This window comes from Erythrolamprus reginae, chromosome 3 (assembly GCF_031021105.1).
Source record: "Erythrolamprus reginae isolate rEryReg1 chromosome 3, rEryReg1.hap1, whole genome shotgun sequence".
Lineage (NCBI taxonomy): Eukaryota > Metazoa > Chordata > Lepidosauria > Squamata > Dipsadidae > Erythrolamprus > Erythrolamprus reginae.
Window position 1 is genome coordinate 144,925,798 of NC_091952.1, and position 27,130 is coordinate 144,952,927.

General features: G+C 38.0%; 2 protein-coding genes across 2 annotated transcripts in view; both read right to left on the reverse strand.

Annotated features, from left to right (window-relative positions):
- LOC139165416 (uncharacterized) overlaps window positions 1–27,130 on the reverse strand; it is a 136,560-nt gene that overhangs the window by 95,947 nt on the left and 13,483 nt on the right. Inside the window, exon 4 of the mRNA XM_070748599.1 lies at window positions 24,578–26,427. Coding sequence (XP_070604700.1) covers window positions 24,578–26,427 — 1,850 coding nt within the window. The remainder of the gene's footprint in view (window positions 1–24,577; window positions 26,428–27,130) is intronic.
- LOC139163443 (protocadherin alpha-1-like) lies at window positions 1,215–15,401 on the reverse strand. Its single transcript, XM_070744246.1, has 4 exons — window positions 15,362–15,401; window positions 10,367–12,705; window positions 2,345–2,420; window positions 1,215–1,345 (listed from the first exon to the last, which is right to left on the reverse strand). Exons 1-4 carry the CDS (start codon window positions 15,399–15,401, stop codon window positions 1,215–1,217), a joined length of 2,586 nt encoding a protein of 861 aa, XP_070600347.1.

Sequence of the window (27,130 nt, forward strand, 5' to 3'; positions counted from 1 at the left end):
TTCTTCTTTCCCAATCTTTTCCCTTGCCAAACATATTTCAAAATTACTGCATTTTTTTCATCAAAATATTTTTTCTCTAGTTTTATAGGAATCATTTGAAACAAGAACAATAGCTTTGGCAAAATATTCATTTTTATAGTTGGCTATTCATCATTGTCTCGAATGCGATCAATCACTCTTGTATCATCTGCAAACTTCAGTCATTTAATAGAGATGCAGTCATAGGTTTAAAGAGAGAAGATGAACGAGTACAAAACCCTGGAATGCTCCTGTGCTAATTGTACAGGTATCTGATATAATTTTGCCTAGCTTCACTTGTCTATTAGGAAGCTTATGATCCATTTACAAGTGCGGTCAGGTACAGCTAGCTGAATTATTTTACCGTATTTTTCGGTGTATAAGATGCACCTTTTTACTGCAAAAAAAAAGTGCTTTAAAAATTGGATGCATCTTATAAATCAAATGCTGCCGAGGCCACCTGGCAGCTGGGCCCTGGGGATGGGCAGGTGCTCGCCGTAGCACCAGCAGCAAAACCTTTCTTTCCAGGTGACTGCCCGGGGTCTCCAGCTGGCAGGGACAAGGTATGTGCGCTGCCTGAGTTAGCCAGTCCCGCCAGCGGCGGCAGAGGCAATTGCTGAGGTGTCTCCGGTGGCTTTCGTTTATGGGTGAGAATGTCACATTCACGCCCCTGGCCAAATCGCGAGGCTAAGGTGGTCGGCGAACAGGCCCTGAAGGGGCAGAGCCGTCGTCCGCACCAGCGCTGTGTTGTTGGGTGGCTGGCTCGGCTGGGTGAGCGGCTGTGGCAGAGACTAGGCTGGAGCCAGCACTTCCCAGCTGAGGCAGCTCTCAGCTGGGGAGAGCCGGCCTCTGCCCAGCCCCTGCCACAGCCGCTCACCCAGCCGAGCTGGCCACCCAACAACATGGTGAGGGGGGGCTAATGGAGCCGAGCCCCCTCGTGCCAGATGATCAAGGCCTTGAGAAGTGGTCCCACTTCTCTGCAGCTGCCGTCGCACATGCCCACCTCACCTGCAACCTCGCAAAGGCACTCCCAAAGGCAGAAGATTAGGGTGGGGGCTGATGGAGCTGAGCCCTCTCGCACCGATCAAGGCCACCCTGCGCACAGAGGGACACCTGTCCGTTTCTCCTCAGCTGCTGCCGCGTCCCCTGTATCACTTGCCCAGTTGCGGGCATTTCTCGCAGGGTCCCTGCCGGCATTACTCCCATTTCAGATCCCCGTGGTGACCAGCCACCACCATCCAAACTGGGGGTGGTGCCGGCAGGGACTCCGCAAGAAACACCCGCTGTTCATCCAGGTCTGCAGCGGTATCTTCAAACACATTCCATCCTATGTGGTCCAGATATGCCAGTTTGACAGGCCTGATTTAGGGTGAAAAAAATCTGACTATCAAAGGTCTCAAACTGAAGTCAACAAATATATTGCAATCGTAAAAATAGCTTTCCCTTTATAGGATATACAAATACGGACGTACAGTGATACCTCGGTACTCATTGTTAATTGATTCTGGGAGGTGAAATGAAAAAACAATAAGTACAACCATATTTTTTGCTAGGAATAATATAGTGGCAAGGCAACTGACAATAAAAAAAATCTAGCCTCTGTGTTAAGTACCAAATAAATTGTGAGTACCTGGACAAAACCTTTATCAAAATGAATTGACTACCAAATTTGTTGAGTTTCAAAGCAGTTGAGTAGCATGGTACCATTATATTTCAATCAGCTATCTAGGTAAATATATTATTTACTTTGGATTTTTGCACTGAATGAAAGAGGGGGGTTTGATTATCTGAATTACACTATTCAACTTTACAATTGTATAGATATAAATTGCCTTTGTCATCTGAATCAGTTCCTACAGTAATCATATTTATTAATTTATTAATAAACTAAGAGAAAATTAATTATTAATAATGTAAATAGTAAAATGTTATTCTTTATTAATGATAAAGAAGAATTAGAGGGACATGATAGCTACCACAAAGAGGAAGGAGTCAAAGCGGAGGTTGTGAGCGCTCCAACACTTGAGAATTTCAAGGGGAGATTGGACTGCTATTTGTCCAAAATGGTATAGGGACTCCTGCTTGAGCAGCGGGCTGGACTAAATGACCTACAAGGTTACTTCCAAGTCGAATGAATGAATGAATGAATGAATGAATGAATGAATGAATGAATGAATGAATGAATGAATGAATATTTCCCAAAGCAGCAGAGGGCAGGACAAGAAACAAGGAACAATGGATGGACAATTAACCAGTAGAACAGCTTCCCTTCAGACGTTGTGGGTGCTCATCACTGAAGGTTTTTAAGAAGAGATTGGACAGTCACTTGTCTGAAATGGTCCTGCTTGAGCAGGAGGCTGAACTAGAAGATCTCCAAGGTTCCTTCCAACTTTATTCTGATTCTAATATCAACAAACAAATCAAAGTAATTGATGTACTCTCAATTGCAATTCATTTAAAAGCTATCTGTTACAAATCTAATCATTATGAAAAAAGATTGAGATTCAAAATCAGAATTAGACAAATAAAATGTGGACTGAATGTCAAGCACTAAAAAAAGTACCAAAACTCACCTCTTTAGATGCATTTGGGGGCAGTTCTGTATCATTTTGAAGTTCTCCATTATTGGCAAAAACAGAAGAGTTGGGAGTGAAAATCATGAGATCATTCTTGGTACCGCACTCTGTATTTACTCCTGACAGAATATGGCTGTGGCGATTGGAATAGGACCAACTTCCCACTTCACTGGCACAGACCAGGGTGGCCACACCAGGGCCATAAACGAAGGCTTCTTTTGCCTTGCAGTGGCATCGGAGGGCCACATAGATGAGAATAGCCAGCAAAAAGAGGCAGGAAACAGAGCAGATCGCAATGATCAGGTAGACGTTAATTGAGTCCACCAGGGGCATGAAGATCTCCCCTGATGGGTGGACATGAATATCTGCACTGATGGCCTGGAAATTTGTCACCAATGAAACACTCAGGGTAGCTGTGGTTGAGAGTTGAGGCATCCCATGATCCTTCACCAGAACCAACACACTCTGGATTTTGCTGCCTTCTGACTCATGCAGAGAATATTTGGTACTCACCTCACCACTATACCGCCCCACAGTCCATGGACCATTGCTTTCTTCAAGCAGTTCATATCTTAGCCATGCATTGTATCCAGAATCTGCATCCAAGGCATGGATCTTGCCTACAATATGCCCAGGGATAACTGGAACCATTAAAAAAACTAGATTCTCTTCTGATGACACTGACACAGCAGGCGCATTGTCATTCTCATCCATCATAAAGACTTGTACAGTTGCATTGCCACATAAGGAGGGAAGTCCAGCATCCTTGGCTCTCACCTGGAACTCCAGCAGTTTCAACTCTTCATAGTCTAAGGACTGCAAAGTATAAAGTTTTCCACTCTCTGAATGTACAGAGATGTAGCTTGACAATGGCCAGAGCTTCTCATCTATCCAATAGGTGATCAGGGCATTCTCAGCTAGGTCTGGGTCCGAGGCAGATACTGTGAAGATATGAGCACCAGGAGGATTGTTCTCCTTCACAAAGACTGTATAGGAGGGCTGGGTGAAAGCAGGGGCATTATCATTTATGTCACTAATAGGCACAAAGAGAGTGATGCTAGAAGACAGTGGTGGAACACCTTGATCTTCCACTGACACAACCATCCTGTACTCAGCCACCTGCTCCCTATCCAAAGGTGATCCAACAATCAGGGAGTAGTAATTCTTGAAAGTGGACTCGAGTTTGAATGGTACTTCAGTGGGCCAAAGGAAACAGTTTATTTGTCCATTGTTGCCAGAATCCCTGTCAGAAGCACTGATGATGGCTACCACAGTCCCTGGAGGAGAGTCCTCTGGCAATGGTACAGAGAGAGAACTCACAGATAATTCTGGAATATTATCATTTATGTCCAACACTTCAATGAGAAGTTTACAATGTCCAGATAAAGAACCCTTGTCTTCTGCCACAATTTGAAGTTCATAGAAATTAATATCTTCATAATCCAACTTTCCAATTACTCTGATTTCTCCAGTATTAGAATTTATACTAAACATATTTCTGGCATGTTGAGGTATAATATTACTAAAAAAATAATAAATTTCTCTATTAATTCCTTCATCTAAGTCTGTTGCATTCAAAGTAATAACTAATGACTCGCTAGCTGAATTTTCTAGCAACTGTATCCTGTAAATAGATTGGTTAAACACAGGAGGGTTGTCATTGACATCCAGCACATTGATGACTAGCTGAACAGTTCCTGTGAGTTTTGGTTCACCTCCATCAGTGGCTGTCAGTACTAAATGATGCACAGGGCTCTCCTCTCTGTCAAGTGGAACCTTCAATAGAAGTACTACAGATTTACTCTCATCTTCAGCATGTCTTGTATCCAGAGCAAAATGGTTACTTGGGCTGAGCTTATATTTTATCAGAGCATTACTACCAATATCTGCATCAGAGGCTCCCTCTACTGGGAATTGGGTACCAGATTTTATCAGTTCAGCCATGCTCAGGATCTTTTCCATGGCTGGGAAAATTGGAGCATTGTCATTAATGTCTTTGATATCAACCTCCACATGGAAGAACCTCAGAGGTTTCTCCACAATCACCTCCAGATGAAGGACACAGTCTGCATTCTTGGCACACAGCTCCTCCCTGTCTATCCGGGAATTTACAAACAAGATCCCATTCTGCAGGTTTACCTCAAAATAGTCCTTCTCTCCTTTGGACAGCATCCGGAACATCCGAGACACCAGCTCACTCATCTCCAGCCCCAGATCCTGGGCGATGCGGCCCACAAAGGTGCCGTGCTGGGATTCCTCCAGCACAGAATAATGGAGCTGGCCGCTCCCCATTTTCCAGGCGGTGTGGAGCAGAAACAGCTGCAGCAGCCCCTTCGGCCAGGTAAGCATGGCAGACACTGGCACAACACCAGCAAGCTCCTCTGTTTTTCTCTAAATATCTTGCCTCAAAGGTGTCAGGAGCAGAGCCCACGTACCCCAGCCATACTGGCAATGTGTTCATAGGTTGAATCTTGAATTGTTCGGCTTTCTCTGTTGTTTTTTTTTTCCTTTTAATATTTCCCTTGTGGATCTGGCTGGCAGGAATGTCTGTACCTTTAAGGGAGGGGCTCTGCATTTTCAGTTCCACTTAAGAGGGTTTCCTTAGGAATCATCGCCCTCTTGTGACTGAATTTCAAAATGTAGAAACAGATTTCCTTCTGTATTCATGACAAATTTCTAATAATCATTCCATCTTCATTCTCAAATAAATAGACCTTTACATAGAGTCATTGGCTTCATTTATAAATCTCATAAATGTATTTATTCTTTTTTCAAGGAATTCATTGAAATTAATTTACCCTGTACAATTTTGGATAGATATTTTCATTTCTATATATAGCGAAGGCAAGTGTACTTGCTTGCTTCCCCTCCTCCATTGCTCAAGGTGACTGTGATGCCATTAAAAGGAGACTGTACTGGCTTTAAACATTTGAACCAAAGTTTCAATCATGATGAGGAACAATGTATTGGTAGTGCCAAATCCAAATTTGTCTCAGGTTTCTACAGGAAAATTAAAAAGATGAGCAGGACACCTTGTCTATGCATATGTATTTATTTCCTTCTTACTTACCATAGTAGTTAGAAATGTGACAAATGTTATATAGATATCTCACCTTATACATTCTCCAATAGGCTGACATATATTGTAATCTATTTGAGCATACTCACAGTGTATAAATATATATATTGGTAAGAAATGTTTTGGATGAGCACTGTTAAGTGTTAAGGAATGTGCATCCTTGAGTTACCAAGGATGCATAGAAGAAACATGGAGGTGACAGATAACCAGCTGATAGCCCAGAGATACAAGTAATAATTCAGATAACCAGATACATTGGCTTTGTTTCCCTTTGGTTCCTGTCTGGTTTTTGTCATTCTTGCCAACAAGAAAATAATACAGTAAGAGGCAAAAGTTAAAACAAATGTTGGTAAGAATGACAAAAACCAGACAGGAACCAAAGGGAAACAAAGCCACACAATACCTCCATTCTCTGTGCTTCCCTTTGAAGCCCAAAATAGCATCCACACCAAGAACACCTCCTTTCCAGATGTCATAGTGAGTAAACTATATGCAAAACATCTGAGCCATGTATTATCAGGTTGACTGGAATTTAAAAATGTAAACTTGAGGAGGAACCAGCAAGATTTAGCTAGGAACATTCAAGCAAAATATTAGCTGTGTACTATTTATAGGAAAAAAATGTTTTGTTTTGTGTTTTAAAAAATTAACTTGTAGATGTAGATGCAGACATGTTTTTACATAACCTTCCCCTGTTTCAAATTCAATTTGATTCAATATCTAGAGTTATTTTGTAGGAAAAACACAGATACCACAAGTGACTTATTCTTTTTAAGAAGAGAAACTGCATGTGAATGCAACCTTGAAGTGAGATGTAACCCACAGGGGTTTCTTTCAAGATCAATTTTATCAAATCAAAAGGTTATGGGATGATGTATTTTGAGACCCTTATTGCTTAATTTTTATATCAATTCCTGACTGCCATTCACTGTTATGGGTGAAGAAACAATGTTTTGCAACTTCTATATGTGTGGATAATGCAGCTGTCATCTCCACCCCAATACAGCTGAAAAAATTATTGTAAACCTACTGCAGAGAACACAGACTATTAATTTCCAGAAAGGCAATGTTTGCAAACAAAACTTTAAAAAATATAGCTAAATAGTTGACAGTAATAAGATAAATTAGCAATATCGTTTCTAATAACAAGGAGATGTGCTCCACCTGTAATGGGATCTGGAGTACCCATACACATACAGACAGAGAGTATACTAAGCAACTACATCTAAATCTGCTATCAAGAGAAAGAATTTTTAAATTTATAACAGATGAATGAATAATTAGTTTTAGTAGCTGACAGTTTTTTTAATATCAAATGTTTGGCCCAAATTATGTAAGGAAATTGAAATACTGTATATCATTATCAGGATACAATCTCTTAAGTATGGCTTTAAGCTATAAGAAAACTTAAACCTCCATAAGGTTGAATATTACCCACATTCTTCAATCTTTCCTCCTATTGCTGTTTTTCAAGTCTCGTGATAATTTTCATTTACATTATTTGCACTAATTTGATGTGTTTTGTACAGAACTGGACATGCACTAATACTTGAAGAGGGTCTGACTATTGCAGAATAAAACGGTATTTTGGCTCCCCATATCTTGAAAACTAAACTTATATTATTGCAGTCTAAAATTATATTTTTCTTTACTATTATCTCATGTTCATCTTTAAACTGATCATATTTTTGCCCTCTAATATTCACCCGAATCATCTACAAATTTTATTTTTTTCTTTCATCTTCTTGTTCAGATCATTAACAAAAAAATGTTGAAAAGTAGTCAAACTTGGTGGTACTATATACCATCCTTCATGTGAAAATTAAGCCACATTCCAGCATTTCCTTGGGCTGAGTTGAAGTTATATAAATATCTAGCAATGGTTGACTGCACAGTTTTATAGATCATTATGATGTCTGCAATTAAGTTCTTATCTAGCTGAAATGTGACTGATTCTTTTGTCAAGTTCTTTCCTAGGAAATAAGCATAGGAACTTGTACTTGATAATGTGCCAATGTTGATGATATGCCAAATTTAGTAACTGGTTCCTCCATGAGTTTAGGGAGTGACTTCCTTTTATCTGTCTTTGTTTAAATTACTGCTCTGTTGTGATATATTTGGGAACTGAAGTTAAGAAGAGAAATAAAATAAAATTCCATTCATCTAAGAGTATACAAATAGTTGGAATTGAAAAACTAACTCACAACAGAACGTAAGAAAGTTACACAGAAGGAAATGTATATATCTGTAAAAGTTGTTTTTGCTGATTTACACTCTTTAAAAAGATGGAATTAATGCAGATAAAATCTGTACTGGATAAGGGAAATAATATTTTGTAGATGAAGCAAAGAATTGATTATTCCTTTCACATAATGGCAGAATTAAGTTTTAAATTTAAAAAAGAAATCATACAGGCAATATATCAGGACTGAAAATAAATAAATGACATATTTACAGTGCTAACTTCCCAGAAATAATACATTATATTTAAATATTCCTTACAATGCCAACTCAGATCGATCAATAATTATACTTACGTTGGAATTTCTATTTAAGATCTTTTCACTTACAGCTAGAATAGAAGCTGGAAATTGAAACTGCTTATTAGATATGTCTGCTTCCATTCGTATATAAAGATTTTTAAGATCTACAATATGGGATCATATCTTGTATCTAAGCAAGATGGAACCTTCAGTGAAATTTAAAGATGATGATTTTTTTCAGATCTGCTTTCAGCAATAGTTCTGAAATAAAGGACTTAATGAAATGTGTAAATATATCAAACATATATTTTTCTCCAATGATTTTTGCTTATTCCTGGTTTCTGAAAAGGTTGTTCTTTGTCCAGAGTAGTTTATTGGTCTCAGCCGTTGCAGTAAAAAAGGGAGCTGTCTGGGTATTTGACCAACTGGGTAGTCGCAGGGAGTGTGTTCTACTTTATATTTTCAATACATTTGCAGTCAATATAGATTTAGTTGTTTGTTTGGTTTTTAGCTTCTCTTTTAAGTTTAGGCATTGCAATTTTGTTTTATATTTTTAAGACTTACTACCACATATTTTTTCCATATAAGAAAGGTATCAATAACCTTTGACTATTACAAATTTCAAACCAATATTCCTCACTTAAGATATGCTTTTAAACCTATTAACTAAACTTATGAAACCTAGCAACTTAATAATATTTTAACAGTATGTAATCCTCTGCATCTCACATCATGACCATATCATTAATGAAGAGGTATTACAACCAGCAGATTTAGAACACATATCGATCTGTGAATGAATGTCAAATGCAGCTTATTGGCCATTTCTTAGGTATTCCTAAAGATTGGCATCCAAAAATTGTACTACATTGGATACCTTCTAAAGAAAGGAAGAAACTAAGCTGACCTCAGAAAACCGGGCACCAAATGCTTAAGGTAGATTTTAAGATTATTATAGTCCCTAGGGACGATGCTGAAGATGCTAAGAATGTTCAAAATAGCTGGAAAACACTTGCTGCCTGTTCTGTTCAATCTGCTTTGCACATGACCTAATGACAATGACGAATCCATGTCCAGATGCAAATATTGTTTTAAAAAGAGACATTATTGTTTGTAAAGCACTATCTATGGCACATGTGTAAAACTCACAGTGTCATGCTTACATCATGAGACATATCAGGACATTTCCCCCTTCACTGAGAATGGCCTGAGTATGATACATCTGACCCGCAGGTCACCAGTTTGACAACCCTGACCTATGGCATTACTGGGGAGTTCTTAAAGAAATGAAAAAAATAAAGGGTTTTATTACTAATATCCTATCTGTTCATTAGATGAAATATAAACAAAAAATAATTATTTATGCACAAATCAAACTACACATTTAAAAAAGATTGGATACATTCAATTTTGGCTAATTATTTATTATCAAAACTTGAAAGCTATTTTATGGAAGTATGTACAGGTAGTTCTCGTTTAGCAACCAAAATTGGGACCAAAAAGTCAGTTATTAAATGTGTTTATTATTTTCCTTCAGGTTTCCTTTTCTTACAGACCTGTGAAAGTCATAAATGTGAGGAGTGGTCACAACATTACTTTTTCATCACTGTTCTAACTGCAAATGGTCATTTCATTTGACAGAAATCGAGGACTCCTTGGAGGACCAAATCAGAAACTGTGTTTCCATTTGGATTGAAAAGGATTGGCTTATTTTACTTGAAAGTACTTTAATATATTAAAATGTACTTTAATTATTTAAAACTATTAAAATTATCTAATTTAACTTTAAAAAAATATATTAAAAAGTAAAAATGACAATTAAAAAATGAAATTAATAATTCATCACCAATTCAGTAGGTGAATTATAAACAAAAGCCTAATATAGCAGTAAATATATTATTTATTTATTATTCTGTTGAAAGACAAAATCGTCACTGTTAAATAAAACACATTTTTGAAAAGGATCTCTTTCTACCATCCAAAAATATTTCCCTAGAAATAAGAACTACCTATCCATTTACTTATACATTGTGATTTTTGAGGATAACAATTACTAAAAGAAATGCTTTGTATAAAATGATCCAAACTTCTTAGCCCAAACATATGATTGGCCATATCGTAGGTATGCCTAAAGATTGGCATCCAAAAATTGTACTAAATTGTACTAAAATTGTACTAATGTCAAAAACTCTAAAACCAGATTAACTCACCTCCATAGATGTATTTGGGGGCACTTCTGTCCCATTCCTAATTTCTCCATTATTTGCAAAAACAGGAATATTGGGGCTGAAAATCATGAGATCGCTCTTGGCACCAGCTTCTGCGCTCACACCTGCCAGAATGTGGCTGTGGCGATTGGAATAGGACCAGCTGCCCACTTCACTGGCACAGACCAGTGTCGCCATGCCAGGACCATAAACCATGGGTTCCTTTGCCTTGCAGTGGCATCGCAGGGCCACATAGATGAGAGTGGCCAGCAAGAAGAGGCTGGAAACAGAGCAGATAGCAACAATAAGATAGATGTTGATGGAGTCCACCAGGGGCACAAATCTCTCCCCTGATCTTTGAAGGTGAATATCTGTTTTGATTGTCTGACTACTTGTCACAAGTGATACACTCAAGGTGGCTGTGGCTGACAGTTGAGGTTTTCCATGGTCCTTCACAAGAACAAGGATAGTCTGGATTTTGCTGCCTTCTGATTCATCGAGAGAATATTTGGTACTCACTTCACCACTATACTGCCCCACAGTCCATGGACCTTGGCTTTCTTCAACCAGTTCATATTTTAGCCATGCATTATATCCAGAATCCGCATCCAAGGCATTGATCTTGCCTACAATATGCCCAGGCATCACCGGGACCATTAAAGAAATCAGATTCTCTTCTGATGATGCTGACACAGCAGGCGCATTATCATTCTCATCCATCACAAATACTTGTACAGTTGCATTGCCACATAAGGAGGGAAGTCCAGCATCCTTGGCTCTCACCTGGAACTCCAGCAGCTTCAACATCTCATAGTCCAAGGACTGCAAAGCATAAAGTTTTCCACTCTCTGAATGTACAGAGATGTAGCTTGACAATGGCCAGAGCTTCTCATCTATCCAATAGGTGATCAGGGCATTTTCAGCTACGTCTGGGTCTGAGGCAGATACTGTGAAGATGTGAGCACCAGGAGGATTGTTCTCCTTCACAAAGACTGTGTAGGAGGTCTGAGTGAAGGCAGGTGCATTATCATTTATGTCACTAATAGGCACTAAGAGGGTGATGCTAGAAGACAGTGGTGGAACACCTTGATCTTCCACTGTCACAACCATCCTGTACTCAGCCACCTGCTCCCTATCCAAAGGTGATCCAACAGTTAGGGAGTAGTAGTCCTTGAATGTGGATTTGAGTTTGAATGGTACTCCAGTGGGCCAAAGGAAACAATTTATTTGTCCATTGTTGCCAGAATCCCTGTCAGAAACACTAATGATGGCCACCACAGTCCCTGGAGGGGAGTCCTCTGGCAATGGTACAGAGAGAGAATTCACAGTTAATTCTGGAATATTGTCATTCATGTCAAAAACCTCAATGAGAACTTTACAGTGCCCTAATAATGGAGAACTGCCTTTATCTTCTGCTACAATTGGAAGTTCATAGAACTTACTTTCTTCATAATCCAATTTTCCAACCACTCTGATTTCCCCAGTATCAGAATTTATACCAAACATCTTTTTGACATGAAGAGCTAAGCTATCAGTAAAAAAATAAGATATTTCCCCATTAATCCCTTCATCTAAATCTTTAGCATTCAGAGTAATGACCAATGACCCACTAGCTGTATTTTCTAGCAACTTTACCCTATAAACAGATTGGTTAAACACAGGAGGGTTGTCATTGACATCCAGCACATTGATGACTAGCTGAACAGTTCCTGTGAGTTTTGGTTCACCCCCATCAGTGGCTGTCAGTACTAAATGATGCACAGGGCTCTCTTCTCTATCAAGTGGAACCTTCAATAGAAGTACTACGGATTCACTGTCATCTTCATCATTTTCTGAATCCAGAACAAAACGGTTGTTTGGGCTGAGCTTGTAAGTTAACAGAGCATTAGTACCAATATCTGAATCAGATCCTCTCTCTAATGGGAATCGGGAACCAGATTTTATCAGTTCAGCCATGCTCAGGATCTTTTCCATGGCTGGGAAAATTGGAGCATTGTCATTAATGTCTTTGATTTCAACCTCCACGTGAAAGAAGCTCAGAGGTTTCTCCACAATCACCTCCAGATGAAGGACACAGTCTGCATTCTTGGCACACAGCTCCTCCCTGTCTATCCGGGAATTTACAAACAAGATCCCATTCTGCAGGTTTACCTCAAAATAGTCCTTCTCTCCTTTGGACAGCATCCGGAACATCCGAGGCACCAGCTCACTCACCTCCAGCCCCAGATCCTGGGCGATGCGGCCCACAAAGGTGCCGTGCTGGGATTCCTCCAGCACAGAATAATGGAGCTGGCCGCTCCCCATTTTCCAGGCGGTGTGGAGCAGAAACAGCTGCAGCAGCCCCTTCGGCCAGGTAAGCATTGCAGACACTGGCACAACACCAGCAAGCTCTTCTCTTTTCCTCTAAATATCTTGCCTCAAAGGTGTCAGGAGCAGAGCCCACCTACCCCAGCCATATTGGCAATGTGTTCATAGGGTAAATCTTGTCTTGTTGGGCTTTCCCTGTTGATCAGTATTTTTCTTGTGGATCTGTCTGGAATGAATGTCTGTCTCTTTAAGGGAGGGGCTCTGCATTTTCAGTTTCACTAAGAGGGTTTCCTTAGGAAACAGTGACCTCTCGTGACTGAATATCAAAACAAGAAACCTATTTCCATTGTTATTTAACTGTCAGATTAATTTATATGTTATATTGATTCCTTGGTGCTTCTGTAAAATTGCATTATAATGAAATGTATACTTGTCTGCTTCTCTGGCAATGTTTCCCATTGTCCCAACAAACAGATTGGGGTGGGAATTGAAGTATAAACCATTTAAGTCAGAATTTTGACCAAGATCACAAAGATTGGAGGATTAATTCCAAAGAAACTCATAATGGTATTCCAATTCTATAAAAGCAGAAGTACTTTTCTAGCTGGCCGTTCCCCATTTTCCAGGCAGTGTGGAGCAGAAGCAGCTGCAGCAGCCCCTTCGGCCAGGTAAGCATTGCACAACACCAGCACGCTCTTCTCTTTTCCTCTAAATATCTTGCCTCAAAGATGTCAGGAGCAGAGCCCACCTACCCCAGCCATAGTAGCAATACTATAGGTTGAATCTTGTCTTTTAGACTTTCTCTGTTGTTTAATATTTCTCTTGTTGATCTGGCTAACAGGAATGTCTGCCCCTTTATGGGAGGGGTTCTGCATTTTCAGTTTCACTTAGAGGGTTTTCTTAGGAATTGTTTCTTCTTTTTCTTGTAATTCCTTTGTTAGTTTATCCATTTCGGCACACTCTAAAACCTTTCAGATAACATTTTCTTATTTTTCTAGTTTTGAGCATATATTATTCTTGCAGTTGTTATCACATGTATTATTAGGTATTTCTTTTTTATAGATTTCTGGCAATATTCCCAATAAAAATATTTCAGGTTTCATCTCTAATTGTTTTTTTTTGTGTGTGTGTGATCTCTTCTAATTGTATTTTAATTTTATTCCAATATTGTTTTGCTTTTGAACATGTGGTAATATGTTCCTTGCCTTTGATTGCATTTCTAACAACTTGATGTTTTATTTGGAAACATCTTAGCCAACCATGCAGGTGGAAGATGCCACCTGTAAAACCTTTGCACATGTTTTCCATATAGGCTACAGACATTGTTGGTTTATAATATTTATTCCATAATTTCTCCCATTTATCTAAATCTATATTATAACCAAATTTTTGGACCAAATTTTTCTTTTACTACTTTTTAAACTACTTTTATTACTTTCTTATTTTATTTAACTACTTCCTCTTCCAATTTGTATCTCAATAGATACTGTAACTATAAATTGTGATTATCCGTTTATCTTCGATATCTTGTAAATTTTTATCTAATTCATATTTTTCTTTTTGAAATCTATATTTTTCCAAATCCATATTTGTATATCTAGACTGTATTTGCCTGTATGGCCACCAATCAATATCTATATCCTATACTTTGACCTCTTGTTTTGTTTTCAGTTCCCCTTGACCTTCTAATAAATCTTTGTATCTCTTGACCTTATCAATATTCAATGTATTTGGATATATTTGTGCCTCCATGGGTGATAACCATTCTGGGACTTTTCTATAATGATTATTCTTTATTGTTAACCATGTTAGTAATCCCTAATTAGGTGTCTCCAAAATTAACTACGTGGTTTTTGTTTTTCATCCCATAGAAAGGCATGCCACCCTATTTGCAAGTCATGCCCCTCTAATATTAAAGTTCTTTTATTCTTTAATTCTATCCAATTCTTAATCCAAATTAGTATTGATTCCTGGTAGTATAACTCTCAATCTGGGAGTCCAAATCCTCCTCTAACTCTGCTATCTTGTAGTACTTTTAATTTAATTCTAGATTTCTTCCCTTGCCAGATATAATTTAATATCATTTTGTTTATGTCTTTTAAAAATTTAATATTTTTATTGATTTTTTTAAAGATACAAACATACACAACATAAAACAGGTGCTTTGTGATTAGTGCCCACCACCAGACAAGCATTGTTGCTCTAATATGAATACCAGATTGTCTGCAAATGCTTGGACCGTGTACTCTTGTTTTATTTTCAGACCTTTTATTTCCTTTTCACTTCTAATTTTATCTCACAATATTTTTAATGCTAGTATGTGTTATGGTTGGCTTGAAGCCAGGCCCTCTGGCAACAGACATTGAGCCTGATGAACTGGGGCCATCTGGGCATGGTCGGCTTGTGTGGCTTTTGGAGGAGTCAGACAGTGAGGAGGTGGTGGAGGGAGAGATTGGGTATGAGGAGCCTGCAAAGGCTATAGAACCCTCAACTGGGGAGTTGCAGCCCCCAACTGGGGCTTTGCTAAGGTCTGAGGAGGAGGAAGAGGAGATAAGGGATCCAATCCTGAATGTACAGGTAAGAAGGATGCCGGGGAGGCAGGAGCAGTTACGGAGGTTAAAAAAGAGGAATTGAGCACAGCTGTGCACTCACAGAGAGTATATAAGGGGGAGGAGTTGGAAGGTGTTTTTTGCAGAAAGCCAATGTTCGTGCCTCTGGAGGAGAAGAGCATGTGAAGAGTTGTTTTGCCTGATAAACCTTGCTACAGTACCGGACATTCATAGGGTTAATAATCTTGTGAGCAGACTTTGGCTCGAGAAGCAACTGTTCGGGACTTTATCTTATCAACTTGGCCTCATGCCTGGACTTTGGCAGTTGAAAAACATTGTTTGGTTCATGTTTGTGCAGTTCAAGAAACGTTTTTGTAAATAGACTCTTGTTCATTTCAAAACCTTTGTGTTTGAGTTTTAATTTGGGGCTAATTACTGGCTGGCTGCCATGTGGGACAGAACTGTGTGAACAACACTTCTCATTTTATCTAACAGTATTTTTAATGCTAGTATGAACAATAAGGGCCCCCACCCTCCTTGCCTTCTGGAAACGCTTGAAAACCCACCTATGTCGCCAGGCATGGGGAAATTGATTCCCTCAGCTGTCCCGCGTTATGTATGGTTTGCTGAATTGTGTGATTGTTTTTAATAAGGGCTTCTTAATATGTTCTGGTTTTTAATATTAGATTTGTAAATTGTACTGTTGTTGGAAGCCACTCCGAATCCTTGGAGAGGGGCGACATACAAATCTAATAAATAAATAAGTAAATAAATAAATAAATTAAATAAAAGGAAGATAAAGGGCATCCTTGTTTCACTCCCTTTGCTATCTCAAACTTTTCAGTAGTATCTCTGTTTATTAATATTTTCGCTGTTTGTGTTGAGTATATTTTTTCCTATCCAATTTTACAAATTTCTCTCCAAATTCCATTTGTTCCAATTATAATATCATAAATTTCCAATTCAGATTATCAAAAGCATCTAAAAATATTAATGCTGCTTGTATAGTATTCTAATATGTCTATTACTGTCCTCAAATTATTCTTTATTTGCCTTTTTGGGAGAAACCCATTTTGATCTAAATGAATATACTTATTTATCAGCTTTTTGAATCTTTCTGCAATGATTGATACAAATAATTTATAATCTGCGTTCAATAATGAAATTGGCCTATAGTTCTTAATTTATTGTGGGTCTGAATCTTCTTTTGGAATAAGAGTAATCAAAGCTTTCTGTTTGGTATTAAATATCTGTGTTCTTTTATTTCGTGAATTCAATCCATTTATGTTTATTGAGACCATTTTTATATCCTCCTCCATTTCCTTTCTTATTTATTAGTTGTTTTCAATATCCTTGTTGCTTTTTGTGCTTTTTCCCTTGTTCCTTCTTTTACTATTCTTTCTTTTTCCTGTTCTCTCCTTTCTTCTCATTCTTCCTCTTTCTCCTCTATTTCCTCCTGACACCTGTACCCTATTTCTTCCCTACTCTCTTGCTCTACTTCTATTCCAAAATGGTGTTCAAGAAATTATCTTGTTTTGTCTAATGTATCTATCTTGAACTTTTTCTCTTGCTAAGTAATCAGTACACCTGAGATTAACCATCGGAACATTACATTTTCTTTATTTAATTGTGAGGTTAGAAGTTAGTAATTCCTTCTTGGGTCTCTCACCTGTCTCTGTATTGGTTTTAATGTTATTATTTCCTTTCTTTTATATGATATTGGTTCCTCTTTCATTCTTTTGTATATTTCATCTCTTATTGCTTTTTTTGTAAATAGTATGTATATTTTCCCTTGGTAGTTTATTTCTGCATGCATAATTTGTACATACCCTATAAACTTCATCAATCTCTTAATATATCTTATTTGTCCATTTGTAATGCCACTCCAATATTTCTGCCATAGTTTTTCCCTAACTCTTCCTCTTTATTTTCAGTAATATTTTGAAACCTTAGGACAAAGCTGCTTTCTCCATCTCTAAAAACACTATTGATTGTTCTCTATTTATTGTCACATATTTTTGATCCATATATTCCATCTTTTTATGTACGTGTTCTATTGTTTCCTCCATTATTTTAATTTTCTGCTCATTTTAAGGAATATTTTACTTTATATTTCCAATTTTATTGTCCATATTTTTGATATTCTCTTTCGTTTCACTCATATCACTTCTGAGTTCTTAATGGGGGTTGTTGTTTTTTTGCCTCCTCATGGTTATTGGCTATGGCTTCTTGAGTTTTGGTCATTCCTTCCTGAATCATTAGTATAGTAGCCTGGATACTTTGTATGTTCAATGCTGAGCCTGATTGCTCCATTACTAACACACTATCTATATAAAGTGTTGTGCTGGAAAGATTAGTGTTGATGCTTGTGGTGCTCATTTATTTATTTATTGGATTTGTAAGCCGCCCCTCTCTGGAGACTCGGGGCGGCTAACAGCAATAATAAGACAGCGTACAATAATAATCCAATACTAAAAACGATTACATTTCCCCCCGTTCTAAGTATGTTGTTCCAAAATGTCACACACTATCCTAACTGTACATTTTATAACAATAATAATTTTGTTGGTACAAGTGTTAATAAATATATCTGCTCAAAAACCAATCTCTGTGTGTGTGTGTTTGTGCATAACATATTTTTGCTGAAAATGAAACTATATATATATATATATATATATATATATATATATATATAGTTATTGTTATTATCCTTATATTCCAGAGATCTAAATCTATCTGTTTAATTTTTACACATTTGTTATGTAGCATTTAAGATGATAAAATAGTATTGATCATCCTATTGATATTTCAATCCAAAAATAATCAACTATATCACTATAATTTCAAATATATATAAACTATATATTTGATTATATTATATAATATAAATATCTAGTTTTCTATCTTAAATATTAAATATTGTAAATATTATAAATTGCACAATTATTTCAACTTTCACAAATCACACCTTCCTCTTAATTTTCTTATCTTTCTATTAACTGTTTTTATCCACTGTCTTTTAGTAAGATTACTTATATTATTTTCATAGCTTTACACAATCTTCCTTCAATCTTGCATCATCTTTACCTAATACTACAGTTCTTCTACTTTACAGTTTCTGGATTTCTAAAGTTATAGAGTTATAGAGGAATTATAACAATCCTTTAATAGTCTCTAATTTCAAAAGTTTTCTTATTTTCCAAAGATGTCCAAACTGTCCAAATGCTCAATTTGATAATCACTTCTCTTGATTTCTGTCTGTTTCTGTATGATCAGGCTGCAAATCTACTGCACCGCAGTTCACTAATCAGTCAAATCACATGATTCAACAATATCAACCTTAAACTCTGGTGAATTTTGCATATATTCTGATACTGGGGAAATCAAAATGATTGGAAAATTGGATTAGTTCTATGAATTACAAATTCTGGCAAAGGATAATGGTAATTTTCCATTATCAGGGCAATGCCCCAGAGAGGCAGATTTCAGGGAGAAAGGCAATCTCTCTGAAGATTCAGGAAAACTCTCCAAATTCCAGCCAGATAGAAACCAACCATTTTGGCAGGTTCAAAATGCTGACAGCCGAGAGGTAGGAAGCAAAGATTAAGAAATCAACACAAAAGCATTTGTATGAGAAGGGATCCCCAAAAAGAAGGTACAAATATTGGATTGAATGGAGGAGCTGAGTTGAGGATTTGAGGTAGGGTGGTTGTCTGACAGCAGCAGCGATTGGGAGGAGGAAAGAGTGGAAAATTTGGTTGAAAAGTGACAGCACAAAGAAACAAAGTAGTAAATAAGAACCGAAAAGAAACTCCAATAGGATACAATTGGTGACTACGTGGATTGTGACTATAAGCTTCATTTATTTTTTCAATTAAATTTATAAAACTTTCCAATATCTTCATTATCAACTCTAAGCCCGGTTAATGTGCATGTTATTAGTTTGGTATTCTTTATATTTACCGTAATTGTAGACCCATTTTTTCAATATGATTTTCATGACCAGAGTTTTCAGATCATTCAGTTGTTCACCTGTCAAAGTAGTATCATCAGCGTAATAAAGGTTATTGATGTTTCTTCCTCCAGTTTTAAAACTGCATTCCTGTTCTTTCCGTGTGGCTCCAATAATATACACTGAGTCTATAGATTTAAAAAACAAGAGGAGAATATACAGGTTTTTCTCACTTCTTTACTAATCTAGAATGAATCTGTTTCACCAATGCTCCTTCCAGACTATGACTTCCTGACCTGTATAGGTTTTATATGAGGATTCTCATTTTCTTAAGCACATTCCACAGGTAAACATAACTCAAAGCTTTTCTATACTCAGTGAAGAATGTGTTGCTTTCCTTTTGATATTTTCTGCTTTTTAATTTATTCAGAGTGTATCGACAATAATGTCTTTCATTCTTCAGCCTTTTCTAAAGCCATATTAAACATTGGCATCTCATTTTCCACTTAAAGTTCTAATCTAGGTCAGATTAGACTTGTTTAAGCCTGATAGTCCTAACACAGTGATGGTGAACCTTTTTTTCCTCGGGTGACGAAAGAGCATGTGTGTACGCTATGGTATATGCGTGAGTGCCCACACCCATAATTCAGTACCTGGGTAGGGCGAAAATAGCTTTCCCCACCACCCACAGGCCCTCTGGAAGCCAGAAATTGCCTGTTTCCCACTTTCTGGTGGGCTCAGTAGGCCTGTGTTTCACCCTCCCAAGGCTTCCCTGGAGCCAGGGAAGGTTAGAAACACCCTCCCCCATCACCCCAGAGGCTCTTTGGAAGCCAAAAATGCCCTCCCAAAGCCTCCGTGAGAGCCAAAAATCAGCTGGCTGACACACACATGCACGTTGGAGCTGAACTAGGGCAACGCTTGCGTGCTAGCAGATATGGCACCACGTGCCACCTGTGGTACCCGTGCCATAGGTTCACCATCACTGTCCTAACATGTGATTAAATGATATTGTGTGATGGTTTGTCCACTCTATAAAGTCTCTTCTCTTTGGCATTGATAAACACACTGCTCTCTTCCCATGTCTTGGCTATTGTGTCATTATTCAGAGTTGCTGCTATAGTTTCATTAGAATCTGTTGCTTACTGTATTTCTGTAGACTCTTCAAATATTTCTGTAACCTCCCAAATACAATGAACAGATTGCTGATCTAACCATATCTTCTAGTACTAGAGATTATTAGAAGTAAATAATATCTTCTAAGTATATTGGATGTAGACATTTCTCTTGAAAGAATGTCAATAGATTCTTTCCACCTTTGTTTGATCTGCTGTGAATCAATTTCTCATTGTTCATTGGTATCATTTAGCATGCCAATTCAATGTTAGAACTTCCTCTGGAGTTTGAAAAACTTCCTTTTGAGTTTGAAAGACTTTCCTGGTTTTCCATATCTCTTTCCATCTTCAATGTATTTGCAGACATTGTTGTAATGCGGCTTGTGTCTTTTAATAACTTTTTGAAATTTTTTGCTAAGTTCTTTCCTGACATCTTCGTTTTTCTCATCCTTAACTTCTTTTTCTTTTTTAGCAATTTCCAGAGTTCTGCTATCATATTTTCTCATATTTCTTGGTCTTTGGCATTTTCTTTCCACATTCATACTTAATTATTTTTTTGATTTCATTCAACTGCTCCTTGTCAATGAAGTTTTCAAAGTGATTCTGGATATTCTTCTTGAAAATGGTAGGTTATGATAATATTATGGAAACTGGTTGACTTTCTTCTTCTTTGCTTGGAACTTGAATTTTACTTTGAATTTGCAATTTTAATTCTGTGTTTTCCATGGAATGATATTCATGTATATAGGCATCATTTTAACTGCTAGAAGACTATGTTAGCCAAAAAGAAATATTTTTTATTGGCAGAAATTGAAAAGTGTCTCTCCTGGTTTCCTAGGCCACATAGTCCAATTACATTGTCCTCTTAATGATTTCCAGTTGTAGAATTCCAGTCCCCAACCATAGGCAACACATCTTACTAGATCTGTTTTATTTCAGTCTGAACCTGACTATGAAACTCATCATCATCCTCTTCAGCATTAGTACCTGCAGCATAAACTTGGATAATGATCATATTAAAAGGTTCACCACAAAGTCTAATTATTCAGTTATTGTGACCGCTTTGTAACCAAATACTTTTCTTGTTCTAACCTTTCTGATTATGAAAGTAATAGCATTCCTTAATTGTTTTTCAACATTCTTCTTTGCAGAGAGTAACAATGAAAGAGCTTGCAAGCCAGTAAGAGCTGGAAACATTGTTAGCACCTGGTTAGGGCTGGAAAGAAACATTCGGAGCAAATTAGAGCAAGCCCTGCAAAGAGTTAGGGCTTGGAAAACATTCTTTGCAGAGAGAAACAAAGAAAGAGCATGCAAGATAATAGCTGGGGAGATCGTTAACAGCTAGTTAGAGCTGGGGGGGGAAAGCTACATTTAGAGTATAAGACCCACCCAAATTATCAGCCTCTTTTAGGGGGCAAAAAGGTGTGTCTTATACACCGAAAAATACGGTATCTGGTCCTAAGATGTTGATATGTAGTTGATAAATTTCATCTTTCACTATCTCAAGCTTTCCCATCTTTCTGATTCCTATACTGTACTTCATGTTCTCACTATAATTCCATCTTTGCAGCATCAAATTTTCTTTTACTGAATAGCAACATCAGCAGTTAGACATCCTGAAAACTTTAATCTATTTATGTCATGAACGCTATTAACGTTCTAAAAGATCCTCAGCTCTTCCTCAGTACTGTAGTCTGTTTTATTTAGATTTAGATTTAATTGGATTTGTATGCCGCCCCTCTCTGAGGACTTGGGGCAGCTCACACCATGTACAGAAAAACAGGAAACAATCCAATTAATACATTAAAAAACAATCTTAAAATTCTAATTAAAAAACTATCAATATCATTCATTCAACAGTCAAACTAAAGCATTCATTGGTCAGAGGGGAAGATCTAAGAAATCCCAGGCCTGTCGGCAAAGATGAGTTTTTAAACTTTTTTGGAAGACGAGGAAGGTGGGGGCAGTATGAATCTCCGGAGGGAGCTGATTCCAGAGGGCCGCCCCCCCCCCACAGCGAAGGCTCTTCCCCTAGGTCCCGCCAGCCGACATTGTTTTGTCGACAGGACCCTAAGGAGACCAACTCTGTGGGACCTCACTGGTCACTGGGATTCGTGCGGCAGAAGGCAATCTCGGACATAGTCGGGTCCTATGCCATGTAGGGCTTTATATGTCATTCATTAAGGCATCTGGCATTGTATTGTCTAATACTTTATACTTTATATCTACATGATTATTAAGGTGGAATACTAGAGCAATATATTTCTGCACAGTATGTAATTAGGCCTTTGTCCTTATCACTAAAGTAATTCAGCCTCCTGATCTTCCTATATCAGTGTTGCCCCATATGGGAATCTGCTTACTTTAGTTGGGCAAATGGGATGTACCTTCAGATTTTGATGGCCTAGCTGGGATTATATATCCTTGAAATAAACTACTGGTGTTCTTCACTTCTTCTCCCAAGAGCAGCTTCCTAGCATAATGAGGCAGCACAGAGGGGGCAAAAGCTTGATACAAGATTAGAGTGTAAAGTTTTGGAGGAATTCTGATGGATGAATCTCAAATGTCTATTTCAAAATTTCTATCCAGTATAATAATGCAGATTTTTAAGGTCTCTTCAACTCTGTTATTCTGTTAAATAATCCATATAAGAAATATTTATTTTCACAAAGCCACTTAAGTGCATTAAATATATTGAAGAAAATTTGATTTCCTGTACAATGTAATCTTGGTTGATTTTTATTCCAGAGATATGATAGTCTGGTCATCAGATATAATGTGTATTGTTGCTGAATCATTTTTTTTCAGTCAGGGAGGACCTTTACAATATCGTTAGTCCTTTCTTAACAGTGGTAATTGGGACAAGCAACTCCATCAGTAAGCATGATGGTCAGAAAGGACAATGTCACATGGTCACATCAACTTATGATAGCAGTTGCAGCTGTTCCAATTGCTGCTGTTAAGCAAATCCCATTGAATCATTAAGCACAATGTCAAATGATTGCCATTATCAACTTTCTGCAAGCTTTCCCATTGACTTTGTCAGGAGCCAACAGTGAAGATCACAAACAGCAAACATATGACCTCAAGATATTGCAGCCATCATAACTGAGAGCCCATTGCGAAGTGCAAGACATGCAATCAAATCACAGCAGAGATGCTACAATGGCCACAATGATGAGGACCAATGATTAAGTCTCCTCATTCAGTGATATCATAACTTTGAATGGTCGCTAAATGAATGGTTAACTGGTGGCCTAAGTGAGGACAACCTGTATTAGAAATTATGCTTTTAAAAGTACCAACAGTATCTGAGCAAGAGAATTTTTTAAAAACATGCAGGAAAAAAGTTTTAATTATTTTTACATTATTATTTAAAAATATAACTGAAAATTTGTATTCCATTCATTAAAGAATCAGTGTATTGACAACAGGGAAAATCAATACAAATTACAAATTAAACAATCAGGAAAACAAGGAACATCTTTTTTATATTGGAATTGAACAGAAGACAAATTTGCTGACTATAAAAAACTTAAGATATATTTGTGGCCACTCCCATTTCAAAAATATTTAATCAGAAAGACTACTAGGCATCCATAATGGAATTACTTAAGTTAGGAAACAAACTATTACCAAATTTTCAGCAATGAATATATAAAAAATTGTAAAAGTTATATATGATAAATTTTGGAACATACCAGTATATTGTAGTAAGACATGCAAAATTGGAGCAGGAAATTATGAAGATGAAAGCATTTCAAACAGGATAACTTACCTCTTTAGATGTATCTGGAAGCAGTTCGCTCCCATTTTTACTTTCCCCATTATCTGTAGAAAGAGGAATATCGGGACAGAACATCATAAGATCACTCTTGGCACCACTCTCAACATTCACGCCTGCCTGTATGTGGCTATGGCGATTGGAATAGGACCAGCTGCCCACTTCACTGGCACATACCAGGGTGGCTAGGCCAGGGCGATACACCATGGATTCATTTGCCTTGTAATGGCATCGTAGACTCATATAAACAAAAACGGCCAGGAGGAACAGGCTGGAAACAGAGCAGATGGCAATGATCAAATAGATGTTGATTGAGTTCACCAAAGGCATGAAGGTCTCTCCTGACATAGAGAGATGAACATCTGTTTTGATAGCCTGGAAACTTGTCACAACTGACAGACTCAAGGTAGCTGTGGCTGAGAGCACAGGCTTCCCATGATCCTTGACAAGAAGCAGAACAGTGTAGAATGTTCCCACTTCCGATTCATCCAGAGAATATTTGGAACTCACCTCACCACTATATTTCCCCACAGACCATGGACCATTGTTTTCTTCAATAAACTCATAGTTTAACCATCCATTGTATCCAGAATCTGCATCCAAGGCATGGATCTTGCCTACAATATGCCCAGGCATCACCGGGACCACTAGGCGAACCAGGTTCTCTTCTGGTGAATTTGACACAACAGGTGCATTGTCATTCACATCCAACACAAAGACTTGAACAGTCACATTGCCATACAAGGAGGGGATTCCAGCATCCTTGGCTCTCACCTGGAACTCTAGAAGTTTCAACTCCTCATAGTCCAATGACTGCAAAACATAGAGCTTTCCACTCTCCGAATGTACAGAGATATAGCTTGACAATGGCCAGAGCTTCTCATCTATCCAATAGGTGATTAGACCATTCTCAGCTACGTCTGGATCTGCTGCAGACAATGTGAAGATGTGAGCACCAGGGGGATTGTTCTCCTTCACAAAGACTGTATAGGAGGGCTGTGTGAAAGCAGGAGCATTATCATTTATGTCACTAATAGGCACTAAGAGGGTAATGCTAGAAGACAGTGGTGGAACTCCGTGATCTTCCACTGTCAGAACCATCCTGTACTCAGCCATCTGCTCCCTATCCAAAGGTGATCCAACAATCAGGGAGTAGTAATTCTTGAATGTGGACTCAAGTTTGAAGGGTACTCCAGTCGGCAAAAGGAAACAGTTTATTTGTCCATTGTTGCCAGAATCCCTGTCAGAAGCACTAATGATGGCTACCACAGTCCCTGGAGGGGAGTCCTCTGGCAATGGTACAGAGAGAGAATTCACAGATAATTCTGGAATATTATCATTCATGTCCAACACATCAACGAGAACTTTACATTGCCCTGACAATGGAAAATTACCTGTATCTTCTGCTGTAATTTGTAGTTCATAGAACTTACTTTCTTCATAATCCAATTTTCCAATCACTCTGATTTCTCCAGTATCCAAATTTATACTAAATATCTTTGTGGCACGAAGGGCTAAGCTATCAGTAAAAAAATAAGAGATTTCACTATTAATTCCTTCATCTAAGTCTGTAGCATTCAGAGTAATGACCAATGACCCACTAGCTGTATTTTCTGGCAACTTTACCCTATAAACAGATTGGTTAAACACAGGAGGGTTGTCATTGACATCCAACACATTGATGACTAGCTGAACAGTTCCTGTGAGTTTTGGTTCACCTCCATCAGTGGCTGTCAGAACTAAATGATGCACAGGGCTCTCCTCTCTGTCAAGTGGAATCTTCAATAGAAGTACTACAGATTTACTCTCATCTTCATCATTTCCTGAATCCAGAACGAAATGGTTGTTTGGGCTGAGCTTGTAAGTCAATAGAGCGTTAGTACCAATATCTGCATCAGAGGCTCCCTTTAATGGAAATAGCGTAACAAATGTTACAAATTCAGCTATGCTCAGGATCTGTTCCCTGGCTAGGAAGATGGGAGCATTGTCATTAATGTCTTTGATATCAACCTCCACATGGAAGAACCTCAGCGGTTTCTCCACAATCACCTCCAGATGGAGGACACAGTCTGCATTCTTGGCACACAGCTCCTCCCTGTCTATCCGGGAATTTACAAACAAGATCCCATTCTGCAGGTTTACCTCAAAATAGTCCTTCTGTCCTTTGGACAGCATCCGGAACATCCGAGGCACCAGCTCACTCACCTCCAGCCCCAGATCCTGGGCGATGCGGCCCACAAAGGTGCCGTGCTGGGATTCCTCCAGCACAGAATAATGGAGCTGGCCACTCCCCATTTTCCAGGCGGTGTGGAGCAGAAACAGCTGCAGCAGCCCCTTCGGCCATGTAAGCATGGCAGACACTGGCACAACACCAGCAAGCTCCTCTGTTTTTCTTTAAATATCTTGTCTCAAAGGTGTCAGGAGCAGAGCCTACCTACCCCAGGCATGCTGGAAATGTGTTCATAGGGTAAATCTTGTCTTGTTGGGCTTTCTCTGTTGTTTGATATTTCTCTTGTGGATCTGGCTGGTAGGAATATCTGTCCCTTTAAGGGAGGGGCTCTGCATTTTCAGTTTCACCTGGAGTGTTTTCTTAGGAAACAGCGACCTCCTGTGACTGAATATCAAAACAAGAAACCTATTTCCATTGTTATTTAACTGTTAGATTAATTTAGATGTTATTTTGATTCCTTGGTGCTTCTCTGAAATTGCATTATAATGAAATGTATATTTGTTTGCTTCTCTGGCAATGTTTCCCATTGTCCCAACAAACAGATTGGGGGGGGAAATTGAAGTATAAACCGTTTAAATCAGACTTTTGACCATGTAACAAAGATTGGAAGATTAATTCCAAAGAAATTCATAATGGTATTCCAATGTTATAAAAGCAGAAGTATTTTTCTAGTTTTATTTCTGAGTCTTAGCTGGATATGCAACTCTTTTAAACTTTTAGGCAAAGGACAAGAAAATTCTCAAAACTCATGTGATGTCTTAACTGGTTTATTCCTGAAATAGATTACATGTTGCAATTAATCTAACTTCCATATTAGAGGGCATTTCCAGAGG

What these genes read in the sequence shown, in the direction of transcription:
- LOC139163443 (XM_070744246.1), bottom strand. Translation starts at nt 15,401, where the DNA reads ATGCTCTTCTCCTCCAGAGGCACGAACATTGGCTTTCTGC. An exon ending in CACGAACATTGGCTTTCTGC is followed by an intron (nt 12,706 to 15,361) that starts AAAAAACACCTT and finishes CCTGGCCGAAGG; the next exon opens with GGCTGCTGCAGCTGTTTCTG. An exon ending in CCCCAAATACATCTATGGAG is followed by an intron (nt 2,421 to 10,366) that starts GTGAGTTAATCT and finishes TGTTGATATTAG; the next exon opens with AATCAGAATAAAGTTGGAAG.